This window comes from Varanus komodoensis, unplaced genomic scaffold (assembly GCF_004798865.1).
Source record: "Varanus komodoensis strain SLA01 unplaced genomic scaffold, ASM479886v1 scaffold41, whole genome shotgun sequence".
Taxonomy (NCBI): domain Eukaryota; kingdom Metazoa; phylum Chordata; class Lepidosauria; order Squamata; family Varanidae; genus Varanus; species Varanus komodoensis.
The window spans coordinates 5,575,444-5,599,039 of record NW_025335954.1 but is presented as its reverse complement, the minus strand read 5'-3'; the positions used below and the strand labels follow the sequence as shown (position 1 = coordinate 5,599,039).

Sequence of the window (23,596 nt, the reverse complement as noted above, 5' to 3'; positions counted from 1 at the left end):
CTGGCCATTATTCAGCTGTGAGCTTCTCAACCATTGTGGTACTTTTCATATTCCCCATCTGCAGATTTATGCATTAATTTTCTTAAAACCCTGTCTTTCTACATTGCAGAAATTAAGTAGATTTCCATGATATGTTGTTGCTTACAGATCGCTGTATAGTAAAGCAGGTTATGATAAAGATATATAAAGTTATGCATAATGTGGAGAAAGCAGAAAGTGTTCATAATACCAGAACCTGTGGTCATCCCCTCAAGCTGAATGGGAGATAATAGACAATTAAAAGGAAGTTGTTCTTCACACAGCACATACATTACAAAATTAGCCAACACGGGATGCAGTGATGGCGAGTAATTTGGACTGCTTTAAAAGGAAACAAATTCATGGAGCATAAGGCTACCAATGGCTACTAGTCATGGTAGCTATATATTATCTCCAATATCAGAGCCAGGATGCCTCTTACATTCTGTGAAATGTAAGTGAGAGTGCATTACTGCATCCTCCTACTTTTGGCCTTCACATTGGGGAATCTCATTGGCCACTCTGGGAACAAGATGCTGGTCTTCCTGCTCATGGACTCCCAGTATCCTGCTTGTGGACTTCCTGATGGAGCATCTGACCAGTCACCATGAGAAACAGGGTGCTGGCAAAATAAATCCTTGATCTGTTATAGTGCAGCTCTCCTCTGCTCCTTAAGCCAGTTCCAGTGGGCAGCAAGATAGGGCAGATACTGGAGTCGTGACATCAGCAGATCAGAAAATGCTGGAGAAAATATTTGAACAAAGGAATGTCCTTGGATCCAATGGACCCAAAGCCATCGCAACCCACTCCCACCTACCTCAGGGCCTATCGGGGCAAGAATACCACCAATCTGATCTTAACCAGGGGAGATATGGGTATAGCTGGCTTTTCTGGGGAGGCTATGCCTCCAGTGGCACTGATGAAGCTCCTCTCTGCCAGAAAAGAGGCCTGTTGGGGAGGGGGCTGGCAGGATTGTTTTGCCTGATATCCATTCCATAGCCAGACTAGCATTGACTGCTTCCGGGTCAATGAGGACTGCTTGACACTCTGTGGTACTGTTAGGACACCAGTGTGTGACCAGGTTGTGCCACAGTTTCACACCAACCTGGTAACCATGGATGAGGATACCTTAAATACCAACAATACCCCTATGCAAATCACCCTAAGAACTCAAGAGTCTGGCTTGTATTGAGCCAAGCCACTGGCCCATCAATCCCAGTACTGTTGATGCCTACAGCAAGAGTTCTCCAGGGTTTCAGACAGGGGCCTTTCCTAGTCCTAACTGGAAATGCAGGGAGATTCTGCATGCAGAACATGTGCTCTGCCCTTCTCCACTGCAAGTCATCAGAACTGCCTTGTCTATAATGATGCCAGAGCACTGTTCTGGTTGGTCCCAGGGTTCCAAAGTGCACCTACAGATCCATAGCTGACCAGGAGCCACATTTCTTCCCCCTCAACCTCCTAAACACTTCTCTACTGCCTAAGTTATGATCTGGATAGGAGGGTCATGAGCAATTTCCACCTTGATTATCCATTTCCAGGATAAACCCATGCAAGAGGATGCAATAGACAGGTAAGTCCATCAATTGCTATGACACACAGGCTTCTGACTACTGCCCACAGCATGTGTGACCAGCCCATCAGCAGCAGCTAAACCCTGGGACACAATTGCATTTGCTACAGTCCCTCAAACAGAGACTCTCACTTGATGGATTTATTCACCCATTCTTTAAATGACAAGACAGATGCAGTAAAAGGTGGAAACTGGTTTTTTAAAAAAGTAAGTCTGGTGCTCAGCCATTAACTATTGCAAGATCAGCCCAAAAAGGGAAATAACAGTGCCTGCCAATTCAACTGCTCTTAAAAGGTGAGCCAATGAATAGTGGTTCCAACATGAATTTTAAAACATGAGTAGGTTTATACGGGTGCAGATGGTCCCAAACTGTTAAAACACCAGTGCATCTAACAGAATCTTGCAGTGCCTTCCGAGCATCTGGACTCAACAAGTACATTGTATTCTGAAGCTGCTGACATTTCCAGGTCATCTTCAAAGGTAGTGCTACATAAAGCACTTTACAATGTTCTATTCTACTTTTATAACTATTGCACCTATGTCCAAGGCTAGAACAGTTTTCAGTAGTAGGTTCACAGTAAAGGGTACTTCTGGCTACCACCTGTACTTCAACAGATAAAACTGAGTCCAGACCCCAAACTGTGAATTTGGCCCTTGGCGATGGAGAGGAGGCATAACCCAATCCAGAACCATTAATGTCCTTCCATTCAGATCAGTCAATTTCCCTGTACACAGCACTTCTATTTTCAATGGATTAAGATTGTCCCACTGCTGCTAGCTTTTGCTTTGGTTGTTAATTTGGTTTTATTTTGTTGTTGCAATGTGTTAAAGTTTTTTATATTATGTTACTACTATGTTACTGGCAAGCAACTATTGTTTATTATGTTTCATTACAGCACTATCACATTTTATTGTGTTATTTTACTGTTTTGTATCTTATTCTTTGAACCACCCAGCAAGTTTTGGCTATTGGATCGATTATCATAAATGCTTGACATTTTCAGTTTGACTCTAAACACTTTTTCAAGGGTTCTGCATTCTTCCTGGAATTTGCAAGTTGAGAACAGAGGTAGTGCTGCCTCTCTTCAGCATATTACTGACACTGCAGTCTACACCTCTCCCAATAGTTTCATACAGATGTTAAAAAGCATCTAAATCCTGCAGCAGCCCATATGCCAATGAAGAGAATAAACATCTTCCAGCACCACCTTCTAAGACTACTACTATAAGAAGAGCCAGAATCATGAGAAAATTGCCCCTCCCAAGTCGAACTCACTCAAGATGCCATGATCAATGGAATCAAAAACCATCAAGAAGTCTAAGAGAACCAACAGAGCTGCATTTCCAGGCATAAATCATCCACAATGATGACCAAGGATGTTTTTGTCTCAAAAATGGACCCTAAGTCAGACTGGAACAGATCCAAATAATCTTTTTTCTCAAAGACTGCCTGGTTCTGAAAGGCCACCACTTGTTTTAGTACCTTGCTTAGAAATGTCAGTAGTCATCCTTGATAATAGCTATAATCTGATACCCCCCCCCAAAAAGAGTTCTCACTACTGCAGTAACTGCTCCCACTCTCAAAAAAACATGAATTACCCCTGAGGCCCATAATTTCAGCCTAGCTCTGGCAGATAGCAGGAGCCAAGATGGAAAAGGGTTCAGAGCACATGTGGTAAGCCTCAGGCTTCCATATAACATGTCCACAGGTTGCCATCAGTATAGAAGGCAACCGAGGGGTTCAAATGCCTCATTGCTTCATAATGGTCATGGCTTCCACCTCTCGGTAGCATTGCCCTCTCTCCCTTTGCCTCCTGGCTGATTACAAGCCTGAAAGTAACTAGCTGAAGTGGGGGAAAGAGGTGGGGGAGAATCAATGAGAGGGAAAAAGGTTCAGCATCCCATGCAGCAATTCTTCCTTGCAAAATTTCACAAGCCTCTGCATTACCATTAATGCAGCAAATGATCCTGTCCTGTGTGAAGAAGTGTTCCTTTTGTCTTTCTTAAATCTACTGGTCACTGACTTTTTATGAAAAAACCCTGAGTTCTGCTGTGATGAGAGTGGAGAAGAGGTTCCTGCCCACTCCAATCCTATTACATTTATCAATCTTCTCCATCTTGTGACTGTAACATAAAGGACAGACTTCAGTTACAAAGCTCCAAACATCTTTTTTACTTTGCCTTTGGGAGATGCACATGTTTTCAGAATCCCTAGATGAGATACTTTGATTGACCATTAGCTGGTCCTCCCTTGCACTTTAGGTACACAAAAGCCACACGGAAATTTGCAGACACACTTGGCAATAGCAAGAGGGGCATATGAGCAGTCAATTGCATCACAAATATGTGGGCACCCAGTCTTGGACAAAGCCCCTGCCTACTCACACTAGCACCAGGTTCTCCGGGTTCACCAGGGCTGCCTTGAAATCCTTGAGGACCCTGGAAGTAGATGTAAGAGAAAGAGCCTCAGTGGTTGCCTTAAGAATGGAAAATCTTTCCTTTTGTATTATTTTTCAAACTTGGGGGCTCATCTGACCAGAGTGTAAGATTTTAATACTTACGGGAGATCCTGGTGGTCCTGGAGGGCCTCGTGGTCCCATAGGTCCCTACATGGGGAAACAGAAATCAAAAATTATAAAAAAGGCTAATTCCAGCGTTAGAAGGGAGAACCTTGGCCTTGGCTGCATGGTCATGAAGAAATGGAGCAGGGCTAATACTGCACTTGCTGCTTTGAAATAGCTCCTTTAATTCTTCCTTTCTCTCTATGCACCATCCAGGACTATTTTTATTTATAGAAGTCATTCTGAGGCAACACACACATGCATGCACTCGCTTTCTCTTGGAAATGATCCATGTTTACTAAGCCTGAATTTCATTTACAGCTTGCCAAGAAATGCTAGAGAGCACAAATTTCCTGCTGAAGTCTTTTGGGATCTTGAAGAACAGTAGCTGCTGTCTGCCTTTGCTTACTTCAGTCCTTGATCCAAGTGCAACAGTGACCCATCCCTTAAATAAATCTCCCTACTACTTTTCTGTCCATAATCAACTGTTTCAACTATGCTGGCACACAGCTTAGAAAGATCTGGCAAGGGACGTGAAGGCCCAAAGCTGTTTTTTCACATCTTTAAATAAATATTTACTTTAAATATTTTAAAGTAAACAATTATGCCCTTACCTGGACAGGTAGAGCCTAGCAATGGCAACTCAGACTCTGGTAACCTCCTGGCTGCACTGTTGTAATATGATTGATGTGGGGCTACCCTTGAAAACGGTCCGGATACTTCAATCAGTACAGAATAGAACCACAAGGCTGCTTACTAGGACTGGTAGTCATGACCACGTAATGCCAGTCCTATATCAGCTTCACTGGTTACCAATTGAAGTCTGGACCCAATTTAAGGTGTTAGCACTGATGTATAAAGCCCTAAACAGCTGAGGCCTGGATATCTAAAGGAACATTTCTTTACCTGCCCAAACTCTGAGATCTTCCACTGAGGTCCTTTCTCCAGGAGCCCTCTTTGAAAGAGACTGGAAGAATGGCTACCCAGGGAAGGGCCTTTTCTGTGGTAGCACCCTGGCTATGGAACCTGCTCCCTAGAGAGGTGCACCTGGTGTCAACTCTTCATTTATTTCAGTGCCAGGCAAAACCTTTTTCCTCACCCAGTATTTTAATGGTTAATGGTTGATTGTATTTTACTGGATGTTTATATATATATAGTAAAGATTATGTTTTATTTATCATGCTGTTATTTTTTTTCTGTAAGTGGTTTATAGATCCATCTCTGACATTAAACAGGATAAAAATGTTTTTAAAAATAAATAATGAAGCATGATTTGCTGGGCCACGGATAGTAGAGAACATGCTATTGATAATATGACTTTGAAGGAGTTGCTTTTACTTAACATCAGGATGGAATCTGCCCCATCAATGCATTGTGCTTGTAAACAAGCCACAATATATACAAGCAAGGGGTAGGGCTTCCTATCAGTCCAATGCTGCTACAGTGACAGCTTTGTATAGTGGTTAGAGTATTGGACCAGAACTCAGGAGAAGCAGGACCCTAGACCCCACTTGGTCACAAAATTCACTGGGTGATTTGGGGCCAGTCACTGACCCACAGCCTAACCTACCTCACAAGGTTGTTGTAAGGAAGAGAAGGATTACATTAAGTTGCCTTGGATTTCTTGCAGGAAAAAGGCTGAGTATACATATAATTAATTAATTAATTAATTATCAGCTAGACTGCACAGGAGGGCCTAGAAGCAGTCCCAGTGTTTTTTTTATCATGTATTTGTTTCTGTAAATTTTCTTGGAGATCCTTCCAGTTCTAAAGACAGGATAGAAATAAACAAAACAATACAGCATCTATGTGAACATGAGGCATTTTCACATGAGAGGTTTGAAGCAAGTTTGGTAACATAAATGTAATTCCTATTTGAGTGCTAAGTGAATTGCAAATGGCGCACTTCCTTTCTAGCCTCATATACAAAAATGCTCTCAGGTTCATTTAGATGGTGATTTCTCATCGTCAGATCTGAACAGCTTCATGTATGTCTATGTCCTCCACAGAGACCATCTAAATTTACAATACTAACAAAATAGACACTTATGTGATTTTTTTTACACAGCCATGTGAATAGGGCCAGTTTTCCTATCCTGTTCCCCTGCACTGGTTCCTACATGATTTCCATGCAGGAAAAAAATACGCTGTGTGGATAGAAGCACTCAATGATGTATCTGCTGCTGGACTGTACCATTTGAAACTTCAGGCAGGAGGCAGGAGTGAATGTCTGAACGTTCCCACATATAGAATATTGTGGAGAAGGTTCTCATCTAATATGCTACAATGTACATACCAGTTTTGAAGGTATAAGCATTAGATGTGGGAACACCTAATTGTTCAGTCCATGCGGCTTCAGCTTTCTTGTTCTGAACCCAGCACAGGCTAAAAAAATCTGCATGTCTGAAACAGTGGAGAGGAATCAAAGGGACACCTAATCTCCAAATTTAGGAACAGCTAGAATATATGCTATGACCTTATAACTTTTACTTAATTTGATGCAATTTACCTCCAAAGCAAATGTGCCTTAAGAATTATGGCCTTTCGTACATTGGGCCTCATTTTCATGATGACTGTACCATCATGACATTCACTGATATCTATAGGGATTGTTGAGTTTGCCAATTTCTCTGTGTTTTTGCAAAATGTATTGTGCTACCAAACCATTTTCAATGCAAAAGAAGCACTTGGCATGCTAGGTGATGCAGGGCACCTCTGTCTCACAACTTTGAACTGGTCCAGTTCTCATTGCCTCTCCCTAAGATGGGTTTGCTCCAGCAGTAACAAAGGAAGGTATTTCACTAAGGCATAGCAGTGCTGTCATCCTTACACTGCACAGAGCACACCAGGAAGCCAGAGGCAGTGTGAGAGACTTCTTGGCTTGTACACGCCACCTCCTCCAGGTCCAGTGAGGCTAAACGTGCCTTGCCCAGGGCTCTTAAAATTCTGCATCCAACACTGTCTTCAGGTAACCTTGGGAGTACAGTTCCCAGAGCAATTAAGCCACAATTCTCAACACTCTTTGAGGGAACATCATGCCACGCCAGCTAAACTAATATAAAACCAATTATACCTTTGTAGCATCAACATGAGCTCAAGGGATTTGGAAACTCTCTTGGCCCTTACCATAGGTCCTTGCATCACTCCCATCTGAGCACCACCTGCTTTCTCGTCAAATCCTCCAGCCATCTGAGCAGCAAAGTTCTACAAAGATAAACCACAAAAAGGAACATGCCTGATTTCAGTGCGATGTGGAATGTGATGGAGAACATTCATACAATAAGGAACTCGAGAAGGCTTTTCAAAAACCTTTACTATCTGATGGGCAGTGACATGCCATGTCACAGAGGAAGAAAGTAGGACAAGCTGGTTCTCTTTTTACATTTTGACTCTCTTTGGAGCTCAGGTCTCCATGCAAATGTTTGATTGGATGATATATTTGTGGAAAGGATTTCATTGGGGTAGGAAAAACAGCCTAAGTGGCAATTTGCAGTTGACCATGCTGAAATGTCATTTCAACATTTGCCACAATAGAAAATGAGCAGTGCTAGAAATCAGTTAAGTGGCACACAAACTCTCCAACAGCTGCTTTCACAAACAAAAAGTTATTCAGAATACTGGGAGTCAGGGTGTCTGTAGCAAACACAAATCCACACAGGCACATTGGTGAATCTAAAGGTACTGAAGAATGTATCAAATATTTAGGAGCAGCAGCTTAAAAATGGATGCCATCAAGTCAGTTTGGCTCACCTTTCACACACTCCCAAAAAGCACTTGCAAACATTTCCACATAAGGAAACCTTAAAAGCTCCTGCATACATGGATCCATGTCCAAAAAGTGCAACCTCAGGATTGGTTATTCCTGAAAACGTTTAACTGCTCCTTTGTTTAGTTGAAAAGTTTGAAGCATAGTTTTAAATGGTTTCATTTTAAGCATAGTTTTAAAAAAGGTGTGGGTTTTCGTCACTCTTTTCATGGCATGTTTCCATGAAGAATAGCAATTCAGATGTTACTGATAACTATAAGTAAAGGCTGGAGTTACCAAATATGACATTGCAAATGCACCCTACGTATGGAGTAACGTATCAAAATTATTATCAGTTACTGCAAGCTCAGAGAGTTGCACACATTAAGTATAATTTACTGTGCACATTCCTGATATTGTTCAGGTGCAGCGAACTGCAATTCTGCATGAGCCAGAAAGTGAGAGAGAGACCAAAGTATATTAGGGGACAGTCCTATTATTGATTGTAAGAACATGAACTCAGAGGCCTACAGTGATCTGATGAAGAGCAGGAGAAGCAACAGAGGCCTTCTTTGCCTCTCCATCTCCCCATGTATATTTCCTTAGACAGGCTTTTTATTCCATCTAGCAAGAACATTTGGGGCGGGGGCGGGGGGGGACAGAAGGAGGCTACACAGACATCAGAATAGCTCATATTCTGGCTGCTTTGATCTCCTTCCACTAAAATGTCCCCTTCCCCCTGCCCCAAGCCTGAGTTTTCAACTTTGGAGGGCTGCCAGCACAGTCACTGGCTGTGAGAGGAGGGAGATCAGATTGCTGATTCCCAATATCAAGGTTGAAGTGCTGCCTCCTACTGCAGATCAGGGAATCCAGATTATCCACAGATGCTGCCTAGAGGCCACAGGCATGTTTCCTTAGGGCTTCTAAATTGTAAGACTTTAAGAGTACTCTTCAATGGAATGTATGTTTTGTCCAGACTTGCTGCTCACCTGATTTTTTCAAAACTTGTACCAGAATTAAAATCAGCTTAGCACTTACTATATTGGCCTATAGCTAGCTGATCTGGAATACCATGTATAATTTAGGCAACCAAAAATCACTGTTTAATTAATGTTTCAAATATTTCCCTGGCATATATATATATACATAAATATATAAATACATATATACATATACATATACATATACATACATATATATATATATATATATATATATATATATATATGGACCTTGTTGGTACAACAGTTACTCTCCTACTATAAGCAAAGATGCCAGAGTTCACAGAATTAGAGCTGCCTAGAAAAGCTTGATGTCACTAACCAGGTATGAATTTAAAATCATCTGCACAGGAGTGTACAAATGTACTGTGGGGCCAAAATGCAGCACAGAAAGAAGGGCACTTAAGGATACTGAAACCAATTGGTTGATTATGTCTATCTAATTCTTTGCTGGGTTCTTAGTCTAAATCTGAATCCATTTGTGGATAACCCTCAGCTGGACTATCACCCAGAGGGAAATCTTCCATATCAGCCAGACTATGGACGAACCCCTGTAGGCAATGGCCCTACCTGTTTCACTGACTCTCAATCCCCTCTGCAGCCAGCTATCCATTGCAAGGCAAGCTTGGTAGAGATGGTTCAGCTATTTTTGGAGGAATTTTGTCCAACTTTGCCTTGTTCTAGAGCTGTGTGTGTTGACAACTGCAGGGTCTCCTAAAGTAAGTTCTGCAAGCCACTTTGCTAGTGCAGTGCAACTTTGCAGCTAACAAAACACTTAAAAAGGACAAAGACAGTTTGGACGGATCACAAGCATTTTTTTATACTCTGAATAGCTGGCATTTTTAGGTAGCATGTTATATGGGCTGAACTGAATTACTTTTTTTGTTGAGTTGGAACACTGGGAATTCTTTATCGATAGCACAGTGAATAAGCTCTTTTCATCACTTTCTGTGACCACACATTTTGGTATGCAGAAACCACGTTGGGGGTGGGGGGGAGCCAAGTTGAGGATACTCACTCCACCAAGGCCAGGGGGACCTGGAGGTCCAGGAGGCCCAGGAGGCCCAGGATTGCCAGGTGTTCCAGGCTCGCCATCTCTGCCACGTGGGCCAGGAGCACCCTATAGAAAACAAGGACAAAAATGTTTCAAGGCATTCAGGTTATGGACTAGTTATGTACATCCTCATATTATGCAGTAAATATTTTTTTTCTTTCTTTAAATACACAGTTTGCATTAGCTCTATGACATTAATTATTTGCATATTATACAATGTATCTATACATGTCAGCTCAGAATTATGCCCTGTTGAGTTCAGAGTGAACATGCACAGGGAAACATGTTTCCATTTTTCTATTGTTAATTTTCCCTATTAATTGGAGTTGAGCATTAATGCCCCATTCCTAGGAATGTTATACCAACCTTTAAAATGCTGAGTGATGTATCAATAGCTACACACTCATACAACATCATAATACATGATGCTTCACAAGCTACAGTCTGTGGCCTGCAGTTACTATAACACTGCAGTAAAATATATCAAGAAAAAATGTTCAGAATCTGAAACAGGGAGAGGGAATCATACCTTGTAGATCTGAATCTAGTCCACCCTCCTGTTCAATGCAGGAAATTTAGAGCTCAGTAATTTCATCTCTCCAATGAGAGGGAAACTGCCCTTTATCTAGGTTTATTTGGAACTGCAGCTACTAATAAAAGGTTTTGTCTAATGCTCCACTGAAATCTGTCTTCTTACAACTTAAATCAATTAGCACTGATCCAATCCTCTAAGGTGGCAAAGAACAGGGTTCAGTGGGCCCTTAGCATGGCTTTGTGAATTCATCAGAGTTCAACTCCCCAGCACCCACTGCCCATCCACCAGCCAAACTCTGATGCTACCATACAGCTGCTGCTTCAGTTACCACCCTTCCACCCCACAACTACCCTCATCAGTCCCCTCAACCAGTCTTCCCAGTGGGCAGCAGAGGAGACATTCCAAATGGGACCCAAGCCAGGCCAGTTATCAGCTCAGCTCCATGCTGGCTGTCCAGCAAGTTAGCCAATCCAAAATTCAATACCTGACCTGATGTTGGGAGCTTTCATTCAGAAGTGCCATTGCTCCCCTCCAGACAATCTCGGTGGTGGGAGGGTGCAGTAAGTGAAGTAGCTGCTACAGTTGTGAAAGCAGCAGCTACAGCAGGTCCAATGCTGCAGGGACAGGGAAAGACCCTTTCCCCACCCTCCCACCCCCCGTGGGGTCTACCCAACCATGCCAAATCCTAACAGTGAGTCTGAACAAATCTTTGCTCTCCCTTGTGTGGCAGTCCTGCAGATATTTGGAGAGAATTATCATGTCCCCTTTCAGTCTCCTCTTCTGTAGTCTAAGCACAGTTTCTTCAACTTTTTGCCAAGGGACTTGACTGCCACACCCTGGCCATCTTCATTGCCCTCCTCTAAACCTGAACCAATTTGTCTTTTTGCATCCTTCTTGAAATGCAGCATCTATAACCAGACAGTACTCCAAATGAGGTCTGATTAGTGCAGAGTAAAGTGAACAAGTATTTTTTGTGACTTGGGAACTATGATTCAATTAGTGCAGCCTACATTCATAGTCCCTGCGGTATAAATACATTCTCCAACCCAGAAATATGGCACACATATCTGCACATGCAATTCCATCCAGTGGAGGTTGCAAAGCATCCATCATCAATGAATAAAAAGGAAGACCTTTATCTTGCTAAGAAATGCTTAAAGAAGCCACTGCAATGGGAAGGCATTTTGTGAACTTCAGAGGACAAGGGATTAGAATAAATTATTGCACTGGGAAGCCTCATGCTTGTATGGATTCCCTATCCTAGTTACCTATGGTGAGACAGCATTGTTTCCAGGTGATCTTACAGAGAAACTTTTATAAAGAGGGAAGCAAAATGCTCTTTTCTTCCAGGCTTTCACTTTTCACAAACAGATTTCAGACATATGTGAGCAAGTCGGCTAGTAAGCTAGTTGAAGACATGCAACTTTTGCAGATTTATTTAGAAGACCACACACAAGAATAGGTTTTACTCTCATATAGCTACAAATTGCTAGTAATCCTTTTCTGTAACTTGCAAAGTATACTGCCATTTAAGAATTTGATTTTAATTAGAATATGATAACGTGCTATTGGTTTACGTGTTTCAATACTGAATATTGAGTATTTATGACATTTTACTGCATCCTTTTCCAAGCAGCTTGGAATAGCACAGATGATTTTCCCCCCACCCCATCTGCCCCAAATTTTATCCTTACAAAAGCCTTACAAGTGAAGGCAGCAAAGCCAAGAAACAGCAACTAGCTGAAAGTCAATCGCTACATTTCATGGATGAGCAAAAATGTGAATCCAGATCTTCCCAATCCTAATGCAACACTAACCACATTGCACACCAACTAAGGGCAAAAGCCATGTTATTTGGCCATTACAGCCCTTGTAATTATTGACCTAAGTTCCCACAATCTTTGTACCTAATGAAGCATGTGAATGTGAGCTTCATATGTCTTTAGATCTGCCTTGATGACAGCAAGTTAAACTGCAAGGGGGATATTAGTTGGATGCTTCCTCATTTCATATAGTACAAGAAGCCCCGCACATGTTAACTCAGAAGTAAATCCCAAGGAGATCAATAGGGTTTAGTCCCAGGTAAGTGCATAGAATTGCAGTCTTAATCACTTGAACTTCCTGATGTGTGTGTGTGTGAGGATGGGCTTACCTTTTCTCCTTTCTCTCCACGGTCTCCCCTTGGTCCTTGTTCACCTGAAGGTCCCTGCAGCAGGTAACAACAGAGATCTTGCTCAGAAAAAATTCAGAAAGGTTCCCCCCGCCAATCCCTCTTCTTCAAAACATTTAAACAAGGAGTAGGAGAACAAAAATTATTTCCCTACCTGTGGTCCAGGGGGACCTCTTGGTCCTAAAACCTGGACAAGAGAGAAACACACACATATGGTAAGTTAAGTTGGAAGTAAGCTTTCAAAAGGTATGAGAGATAGTAGATTCAGCAAACTTGAGACTTACATCTTTAATATCACCGGGTTCTCCTTTTTGTCCCTGCAAAATACAAAGAGTGCACAGAGTTTGAAAAAAACAGAAACTGAAATACCAAACCTAAAGAACCTGTGCATATACACAAGCAATGCACTGTTATGTGTCTGCACTTGCACAATTTTGATTTCTGGCTACAAAGACTGATTACACTTGAACATTCATTGCGGGCTGGCCTTTGGGACTTGAAAGGGCTAGAGAGCACTTGGATCCAATTTTCCCAAAAGTGGTAGGTATGCAGAACTTTAACCTGAGTGTAAATAGTCCTACTGAAGTCAGTGGAAGTACCCATTGATTTTTTTTCATTCTGCTTTTTTCACTAGATCAAGCTATGAGAAGACCAATCACATTTCATGCCCAAGAGACCAAACCATACATAATGTCTCTGTTGCAATGGCTCAACCTTCAATGACTTGCTCCTGTTCTCCATCACAGGAGAGTGGGAACAAGGTACAATGTAAGTTCTTCTCTACACAAGGCATTTACTGTGCACTCATTATCTCTCACTGACATGTTTGTGGAGTCTTTTCATCACAAAGTCTTTTCTATGTTTTCCAGCCTTTTTTCATTGCTTAGAGTAAGGAAAACTGATATTAAATTTTAAATCACCACAAACTGGGGGAAAAACTTTGCACGTTACCACAAAGCTGCTCTACTGCAGCAATACCAGAATACCACCTTGTGCTTGCTTAACAGTATAGAAATACACACTGGAGGACAACTCTTGTGTAAAGGACACATTTTTCTCCCACAAACAAGAGGAGGCATCAGCAAAGCAGCAGGTTAAACTACTTGTGTAGGGAAGTCCTAAATGTGTGTAGCAGGGCTGCCAACTGACCTGCTCCTTGCCTGTTCCTCTGCCTTTTACAGCATCTCAACCTGCAGAAGTCAGGAGCTTTTTGGGATACAGTGACATGAAAATTCTATTTTTATCCCACTTTTTAAAGTAGAAGGGAAAATGGAATGGTAAAATCTAAATAAACCAGTAAATTTGCAAGACAAGCTGCTGTTAAAGTAACAAGACCTTAAAACTCAAATAAAGCTGGCAACCCTACAAAGCAATCACATAAAGTTATGGTTATTAAAAGTATTCAGTTGTCTCACCTTGGGGCCAGGTTGCCCTGTTAAGAAAAAGGAAGGAGGGAGAGAAACAAAGAAAACATCAAAATCATGTTGCAGAAAATTAAATAGGCATTTTAGTATTAACAAATACCTTCACCTGGTCACACAAGATGTATACAGCAAGACAAGGGAACAGGAAGACAAGGAAGAAATTTGTGACTAGACTGTGGTAATGCAGGGAGATGGTTTGCTTTTCTAAGACCCTCTCGGAGATGATGCTGCCCCAGAAAAATTATATGCAGAGAATGCTTACACCTGGAGTGCAGGGCCCCAGGCAAAGGGACAAAGCAGGAAAGCACAGAGAGAGTAATAGGATTCCAAGTCAATCACTGCAAGTTCAAAGCTGTCCTGCAGCAGGCTTGGCCAATTTAATTCCATTTTGCCCCACAGGAATTGCAGCTCTGTTTATCAAAGCAGCAGTGCACATTTGCAGTTGTGATCCTGTGTGCCATGACATACGCCTGAAGATGAAATCCTATGCACACATTTGAGATTGCATCCTTGGAATTTAGTGGGGCTTAATTCCAAATAAAGATGCATAGGATGAGGCAGCAACTGATCTGAGTAGGTTGGATTGCAAACCTAAATCTAGGAAGCAAGTCCCCAGTGAAATCCATAATCAGTCAGACTTGCTGCTAATCAGACAGGGTTAGATTAATCTGTTAAGCACTATAATTGCACAGAGAACCATAGCTTTAGGGATTTTTTAAAGGCAAGCATCACACAAAATGCGAAGGTTAAAAGCCACATTCAGCTTAACTGCAAATAAACATGCAGAAGCAAGACTCAATTAACTTTTGCAAGTCTCAACCCTTTACTTATTCTGGCAGCATTGCACTGTCTATGTATGTATGTATGTCAAAGGCAGCCAGAACAATTAAAAGGGTTTAAAAGGCCACTTCTAATTGTAATATAATTCCTGGGCTAGAATTAAGGAAGTTGTTTTAAAAAGCAGTTTGTGGAAACTGAAAAAATGTAGGATGGTTTCTTTATACCCTTAGCCCAAAATCTTCAATCACTTTGCAAAGCATCTCCCCGGGGGAGCACTTTGAGATATGCAGAAGCATTATTAACCTTTTCCTAATATCTTGTGTATGAAAGATAGCCTCTGACTGTCACTCTGAGACATGCATTTTAATACATTCAGAGTCTCTTATGACAGTAGCACAAGAGGTTCTTAAACAGTAGATAAGCCAAACATGTTTTCTGCCAACATCTTAGACAATTTTAATGTTAGGGGTTCACCAAAAAGGAAATTCTACTAGTTCTTAATCACTCCTACTAACTCCATAGCCTATACCAGAAATAAGGAACATCTGACCTTCCGAAATGTTGCTGTATTACAACTCCCATCATATCTCATTATTAGCCATATTGGCTAGGATTGATGGGACCTGGAGTTCATCCACCTAGACTGGATGACCATAAGTCCTCCAGTCCTGATCCTATAAGGGTTTTTCCCCTTACATCTCTGATTTGCAATCCAGAAAAATGTGGAGTACCTAAATCATAAAGTCATGAAAGGGAGTTAAGGGATTAACTGTTGCAATGAAGCATAGATTAAGACACTTTGAAAAATTAAAAGCACTATATAAATACAAATTCAGCATCACTACACTTTTTCTGGATTGCAATTATAGGCTAGCTCATAATGAAGTTTATAATCCAATTAAGTATGCATACAAAAAAGTTTGGGAATGTTCCAGTGGTCCTAATGGAGGTTTAGTGGGATAGCTCATGCTTAATTATCATATAAAGGAAAAGATTTGGGCACCGAATATTTAATTAGACCTTTCCTGTCTCCATAGGACTGATCCAAACCACCCTATAATTGCTATCACAGAAATCACAGTGAAACACTGAGTAGGTAGGAAAGCCACAGTAACATTATCACTGTGAAGTTCCTTAGTCCTTAAGAAGGCCCCTGTAGGCAGTGGTACCATGTCAGACAGGACACTGTAGAACTGGACTCAGGGTGTCTCTGTGTCTGGTGATTTGGTAATTTACCAGAGATCAGATGTATAAACAGAACAGAAGCCCTCCTCCGGGAACCATCTGTGAAAGAAGTTAGGAGACAGGGTGTCCGGAGGAGGGCCTTCGCTGTGGTGGTGCCCCGACTGTGGAATGCGCTCCCCAGAGGTCTGCCTGGCACCGTCATTATATGTTTTTTGGCGCCAGGTTAAGACCTTTTTATTTAATATTTTAATATTGAATTTTAATATTGTATTTGCAGCCTGAGTGGGTCGTCAATTTATTTATGCTGTTAGCTGTCCAGAGACGTTGCTAATTGGATGGCATACAAACTTCATAAATAAATAAATATAAATGGGCACTAGCCAAAATTGCCTGTGAAAAGTAAAAGTTTCTTCCAAGTAACCAAACACAGGTAAGCTTTTGTAAACTTGTAGAGATTTTTCCCCCTTTTCAGACTGTGACACAAATGGCTAAGATAGACATGTTTGGCTGCAAAAAAAGGTAATTGTCAGCTACACATTTTATGGACTCATTTACAAGGCTTCCTTACACAAAATAACAATGGGCAATAATGCTACCATTCCCTTCCCTCACATCTGTATAGCTTTTCTACACCTTGATTAACCATGAGAAGTAGCCTTTCCCAGCTTTTCCATGGATGCCACCAAGCTTGGGGTTTGCATCCATGGCTGCTATTAATCATTCCTTTTTTGCTATTATCTCCCAAGTAATTTATTTATATGGAACAGAAATAAATAAATTACAACCACTGGCGGTGGGCTTGTCAGTTCGACAGATGGGGCAACATTCTCCGAAGGGGATCTCAGGGCTGGGACAGTCTCTCATTTCGTCGCAGAGAATATCATCGCAGAGGACAGTGCCAGTGTCACAGACACAGATCCGGCAGTTTTCGGGCTTCCACACATCTTTATCACTATACCTCTGCCCGTTCTGTACACAGCTGCCTGCCTCCTCTGTGCCGGAAGGGAAAGGAAATAGCAGGATGGGGGACAAAAGAAGCAAAAACCAGAAAAGGAGAGAGAGAGAAACAGGATCATCATATCAGTATTAGTTACAGCAGTCCTGTATAACGAGCACACAGGTGACCTCCTCTGTTCCAGGTAGGCTCCATTCAAGAGTATTTCTCCATCTTCCCCAAACTTATAGGAATATCAAGTGACCTGCTTAGGTAGCTTTTCCCACCATCCCACACATACAGGCAAAATTTTTCTCAGGGCTCCTCACAGGGAGGCAACCATCCAGCTGAGGTTCTTTACAAGCTTAGTGAAGATAGCCAGTTAAGGAGGGAGACCAGAGAAGCCATGAGGTTTCCTTTGCCCCAGATCCTTGGGGCTCAAAGCAGACAAGACCATACACATTTACTTCAATTTATTCTAAAAACCCTGTGAGGTAAAGCCCAGGGTAATAGTCATTCATGAGGTAACAGTGACTTGCCCTAGACTGAGACTGAGTGAGGTTTGGTGCTGACCAGAGTTTTGAATTTGGGTCTACTACATTGAAACATACTTGCCTTTTGCACCATTCTTTCTGGACAGAGAGTATGGGGTGCCATTTGCAGAGAAGGCATTGGCGATTCTAGGCCCAGACACGGGCTTTTAGGCTTGCTTCCATGCCATGCGGCTGGCTCCTCTTTAGCACTTGCCAGGCACACCACTGTCCACACAAGCAAGAAGGCTGACCTGGCTTCAAGTCATGGGGGACTGGTGTACCCCAAACGATCCACCCAGCAAACCTCTCCATTTGGCAAACTGCCCTAATGTTTACGTCCTCTGGGAGTGCCTACTTGCTCAAGAAGGCCCGCCTCTGGTCTAATGTTTGCTTCTTAAGTCACTTGGCTGAATTGGAAGCAGATCTGATGGGAGAGATTCAAGCCCATAAGCCATTTCTTGAAGATGCCAGTGAGAGCAGTGCAATACCAAGACCACACTCATAATTCATTTTGGAGTTTCTAACCAGTGACAACTACCACCACAACCTGGGAATAATGGGGAACGGCAATGTTAAACACTTTAAAACACACACGCACACCCTCTCCAATCCACCTGCCTGCCCTCCATTTCTTCATGCAGTTGAGGAAAAACTGCATCTAGCAAGCAGTGCTATCTCTCAAGGTGTGAGGGAGGGCTAAATCTTTTTTTCTAATTTAAAAAAATTCAATTTAAAAATATAGTAACAGCTCAGTGAGTGGGTGAGTAGGTTGGAACAGGATGGCAAGGAAAGTAATGGACTTTGGCGCTCTCAACGAGAGTGAGACCAACATCTGACCTCCTGTTATGACATTTAGATAGAAATGATTCTTAATGGAGAAGGGGTCAGCAGAAACCCATTAAAATTGAGCCCCTTTGGCATTTGCTTTTTTTCTTGTTCAAAAAAAAAGCGCATCCTGGTGAAGGCTTGACAGAAGCAGCAAGATGACAGGGGGGCTATTGTGTGAGGGATAGGGGAGGCTGCAGGAGCCCAAGGGACCCATCCACTCATGAATGGGCCTTTTCTCGAGTGTACACAGAGCACAATTCACATGGCTCTGTTAGGGACTAGTTTAAATAAATACGGGCAGCGTTTCAGCATCTGGAAGCTATTGCTGCCAAATGCAAACAAATGTTCATAGAGCAGGGATTGAGCTCATTCCCTGACCAAAGAAAACAAGTTTAAAGAAATACACATACAGATGCTTAAATAAAATATGAGACTCCTAAAAGATGCAGTATGATTCAAAACTAACCAAAAAGCCAAAGTGAGGGCAAGCTCTCACTTTCTCCTCAGCTAAGCAGCATATAATGATATGCCTTTCAAAATGTGCTTCAGGTGATGTTATAAATAAACTGCCTACCTCTCTGCAAACTTCTACATTTAAACAACACAATGGTTTAGCCTAAATGACTACAAGACAATGATGTGAAAAGGAGTGGACCTCTGTGCAATTGATTACCATCATTTAAAAAGCAGCTTACAATGAATGAGCACTGCAAAGTGCCTTCAAAGACTTATTTTACTGGGGTCCACATGATGTCATCTTCCATGTGTCTCCCTCCAGTGTAACCCAGTTTCCCATCTTTTTCCTTACCACAGAAGATTGATTAAGAAGAGAAAGATGGAATAGCTGCACAAGGTCTTTTGACTGATAGTGCTATGAGCCCCGTGCCTGGTAGCACTCACAGTGCCAGCTCTCTGTGAGTCACCCAAAGCCACACTGAAGACAAGGCCATCTCTATTCCGAACTCCAAAACCTCAGCCACAGAGATTCCTGTACATGAATGAAAGAAATGCAACTCCGCTTTTCTGAAGCTGAGAAAGAGAAGCATGGCCTGCAATTAGGGGCTGAGAGAGCCCCCACCTCCACTTTTCATGTTCTCTTCTATGCTTTTGATTTAAATTCTGGAGCATATAGAAAGAGGGATGGAATTCAAGCAATAGGCAGCCTTCCCAAAGTGTGTGCGTTGGGGGGAGGATTCATTCTACTCAATACATTTTCCATTTTCCATCCCTGAATAATATCCCAGACAACAAAAGCTTTCTAGGCAAACAGGGCACACTGCCTACACGTCACCTCTCATATCAAATTTTGTCACTTTTGGTGAAAACATTCATTTAATATAACCATGGTGGGGGGCAAGATTTTCATGCAGAATAAATGAACAGATCCTACTCAGCAAATTTAGAAAAATTTCCCCCCTCTCAATTTAAATGTATGTGCGTGTGTGCGTGTGCATACGGGGTGAAGAGAATACTTTAACAAATGGACTGATGTGTCTCTGGAATGCTTTGCACCCTTCAGGTGGCCTCTTGAATTGAGGAAAATTTCCCTTCTGCTTCTTCAAGAACAACAAAAAAATCTGTTAGCTATCAAATTCCCCAGGACTTCCATCTGCACCTTATTCCACATCCCTAACTGAGTTGGGGGAGGGAGCGCAGGCAGGCCAGCTTTTGTGCACAAAGATGTTCTTTTGGAAAGAAAGAAAGAAAGAAAGAAAGAAAGAAAGAAAGAAAGAAAATTTTAAAAAGTTAAAGGGTCTTGCTTCTCTGCCCCAGAGTGTTCCCTTTTGTCTGGATCCCACTTTGCACCACTACACCACCCTACAGTTAACTCTTTGGCTGCTGCTGCCACAAGCAGTGAGTATTCTTTTCAATTATTGCTTCTCTTGTTTGAGTTCAGAATCTACCTTTTAAACTTTTTTTTGGCTGGGGGAGAGAATCCTGGATGGAAGAAAACAGTGATTTAGTCAACTCTTTAAGAAACCCTGTCTCTACCTTGCGACCCCCACCCCCACTCCAAAGGCCTAAAGAAGAAACGGTACAATGCTGGAATTGTGGAGCATGCAGCTCTCTGCTCAAGCAACCAAGCATCACAATGAAGAGAAATAAGCTTTCCCCCTACACACATCAGCAGTGCATCCTAATCAAAATGATGAGCAGTGGCTTTTATGGGAAAGAGAATCCTGCGAGCTGAAAGAGGAGAAATGAAGCGCAGGAAGGGAGTCTGTGTCCAGCTCCAAGCAGAAAGATTTTAGTGCTGCAAACTCTCAAGCTCACCAAAAAATCTTGATCTTTGCTCCTGAACTTTTCCTCCCTCCCTTAAATTTATTGTTCCCCTTCGGTTGTCTTTTCACCCTGTTTCAGGAGCAGGAGGAGGAGGAGGAGAAGAAGAAAAGTGCAACTTACGTATATCCTCATCCTGACATTTGACAACTGCTAATAAAATTACTTGAGTGGCTGCCAGGAGCACTAGAGTCCTTGAATCCACAAAGCTGAACATGTCTAAATGTTAGACATGCAGGACCTTCGTGTGGATGAGGAAGGAGGAGGAGGAGGTGGTGGTGGTAGTTTCCCCAGTGGCTACCGAGCCTTCATGCAGCCGATCCTCCTGTATTCTTTGAAAACAGCAGGAGAATCCAAAGTACCAAAGGCCCAGCAGAAACCCCGCTGCCGTGTGTTCTGGGCTGAGGCACCGTGGCTTTATGCTCCCCTCTGCCTTCTAGCAGCCTGTGTATATGCCCAGGTCTCAGTCCTCCCCTGCCCCCCAGCTGAGCTGTAACCTGAGCCCAGCGCCTGGTCCCCGAAGTTAGAGACCCCTCCCTCCTGGCAGATCTTCTCAAGTGCAAGCCCTGCAGCCAAAAGGGTGGCAACCAGGCGACGGGGGGAGGGGTATTTTGCCCTATTCTTCCTGCCCCCCCGCTCCACCCCAACAGCCCCCCCAAACCCCTCCCGTTTCGGGAGCTCGACGGCTGGCAAACTCAGTGTGCATCCAGCCAGCGCTCATGGTTCATTCCCCTCGCCCAGCCGTAGCTGCCTCCGGCTGGACTTCCACCTACAGCATCCCAAGCCACCTTGGAAAGGAGCAAGGACCAGGCTGAGCGCCCCGGGAAGAAGCAGCAGAGAGGCGAGCGCGATGCCACTGAGCCGGATCAAGAGGCTAAGAACACTGGCGTCTGGAGCCAATCCGGTGTCGCTTCGGTTTCTCCAGACTCTGCCTCTACCTTACAACGGACTCTTCTGCCAATCGGCAGCCCAAAACGCATCGCTGCTTCATGCTCGAGTCTGCCTCAAGCCTTTACACGCACACACCTCGCTTCTCGCGTTTGTCCCGCCGCCAGCCCCCAGTTACCTAGGCCAGAGATAGACTCGCCCCCCCACCCAGTTTCCCCAAGATCTCTCGTTCAATTTCTTCTCTTCCCTCATCAAGATTCTCTCTTTTCTCTGCTTCCCTTTGCAGACTAACCACATCGAAGCCCAAACTGGGCTTTCCTTCTCTCTAGGCTTTTTTTCCTCTTCAATTTAACTCGGCCTCGAGGAAAACCCTATCATTGGTGATGGTGGGGGGGTGTGCCCCATCCTTCCTCTCTGCACCGTGAGCACGGGGATGGGTGTCCAGTCCTAGATTTGCAAGAACGGGAGCAGAGCAACAATCCCGTCGATTAACGCTACCCTTGAGAAGCTCAGCCTAGCCCCGTGGCTACCTCGCGGCCACGGATGACGAGGTGGCTCCTCTTGGTGTAATTGGCACAGAAGTGGCGCCCTTCGAGCCAAACATGACGGTCCGCCGTGTCATTCACGTCCGCCCTTCTCTCTGCTATCTCTACGGAGCACCACAGCAATTTCACAGATTTGCGCCCCGATTCCTGCGTGATCGACTCCCCCCGCCCTGGTACTGGACTCCCCCGGGATAGGAAAAACGGCTGATTCTGCTCCAGCGGCTGCAATACCGGGAAAAGTGTGCAAGGATGAAGGGTACATCGCCATCTAAGCAGGAGAAAAGCCGCTGAGAAGGTGATTCGCAACCCCATCCTGTGCACGCTCAGAAGCGCGCGTCGTCCCCCCCCCCCCCACCCTGTTAACGTGCACATACAACGTTGCAGCCCGAGAAGCCCTGGCTAAAGCCATCGACCTCGTCTCGAGCATCTAGCACATCCGGGGAATCGCTGGCCTCGGCCGCGGTGTCCATCAGATTTTGGTGGCGCGCCAAACGTCCTGCACGGCTGCGCAGCTCCCTGGGAGACTTGGAAAGCGCGCCGCTGCGCTAGGTGAGCGTCTCGCTAGGCGAGCGCTTCCCATGCCCGGGAACTCGGCCGCAGCCGGGCCTGGCTCCGGTGCACGTGGCTGAAGCCCCCTGGCGCGCAGCGGAGGCACCGGCGTCAGCGCAGGCCGCTTCCGTGGCGATCTGCCCTCGTGCGTGACGGGGGAGCGTGCGATCCCCGGGGATCGTTGCTCTTCTGGTTGTTAGCGCAGGGGGGAAGACGCACTTCTTTAAAAAGAGAGAATGAGGAGGGGGTCACCAACAACCAGCAGGGATATTTTATAGTAACCTAGTACTTCTTTCCCTTCTTCTTTCTCCCTGTCACCCCCCCCCCCCCAGATGAAGACCAGAAGCTGTTCTAACAAATGTATTCAGATCTAGGTTCCCTAGCATTTTTGGACTCATGGCCACTTTTGAGAACCGATGTGGGCACCACTAGCAAATGACTCTCATGTAGGATGCTGCTAGTCATATAATACCTGCCATGGGGGCCTGGCTAGTCAAAAATTAGCTGAAGGGGTGGGCAGGCTAGAAGCTGGGAAGTAGGGGAAAACAGCAAGGCAAATGGGTAGACAGAGCTAAAGAGCTGAGAAGTATCACAGCAAAAGGGGGGTGAGGGTGGGGGAGCAAGGAATGTCCAGCCTAGACTTGGATGTAAGAGAAATAAGATTGTCCCAACATTTTCCAAATGTTTTATTAGAACAATTTTTGAAAGGAGCAGGGAGGGGGAGATTTTAGTGGTTTAAAAATAAGCAATGCCATCTGACCTAACTCCTGCTATTATTACATAATAATATATATTATAATTGCTGTTATTGATGGCTGTGGACTTAGTGGCTAAAGAAACACACTCTGCATGTGCGTTAAAGCACTCTTTCTTAAAGTCACAATTTCCAAAGAGTCAACAATTATAAAGTAGTTTGGAAATAGCAGAAAGCGAGCTTTAAGGCAGCCAATTCGTGAAATCAAACATTCTGATACTTGAAGTAATGTGGGTTGG

General features: G+C 43.6%; 1 protein-coding gene across 1 annotated transcript in view; it reads right to left on the bottom strand.

Annotated features, from left to right (window-relative positions):
• COL2A1 (collagen type II alpha 1 chain) overlaps window positions 1-20,838 on the bottom strand; it is an 82,136-nt gene extending 61,298 nt beyond the window's left edge. The window contains exons 1-10 of the mRNA XM_044443150.1: window positions 20,745-20,838; window positions 16,832-17,038; window positions 14,073-14,089; window positions 12,942-12,974; window positions 12,812-12,844; window positions 12,640-12,693; window positions 9,917-10,018; window positions 7,279-7,356; window positions 4,153-4,197; window positions 3,977-4,030 (exon numbers count right to left, since the gene is read on the bottom strand). Coding sequence (XP_044299085.1) covers window positions 3,977-4,030; window positions 4,153-4,197; window positions 7,279-7,356; window positions 9,917-10,018; window positions 12,640-12,693; window positions 12,812-12,844; window positions 12,942-12,974; window positions 14,073-14,089; window positions 16,832-17,038; window positions 20,745-20,838 — 717 coding nt within the window. The remainder of the gene's footprint in view (window positions 1-3,976; window positions 4,031-4,152; window positions 4,198-7,278; window positions 7,357-9,916; window positions 10,019-12,639; window positions 12,694-12,811; window positions 12,845-12,941; window positions 12,975-14,072; window positions 14,090-16,831; window positions 17,039-20,744) is intronic.
• Between the last annotated feature and the right edge of the window lie 2,758 nt (window positions 20,839-23,596).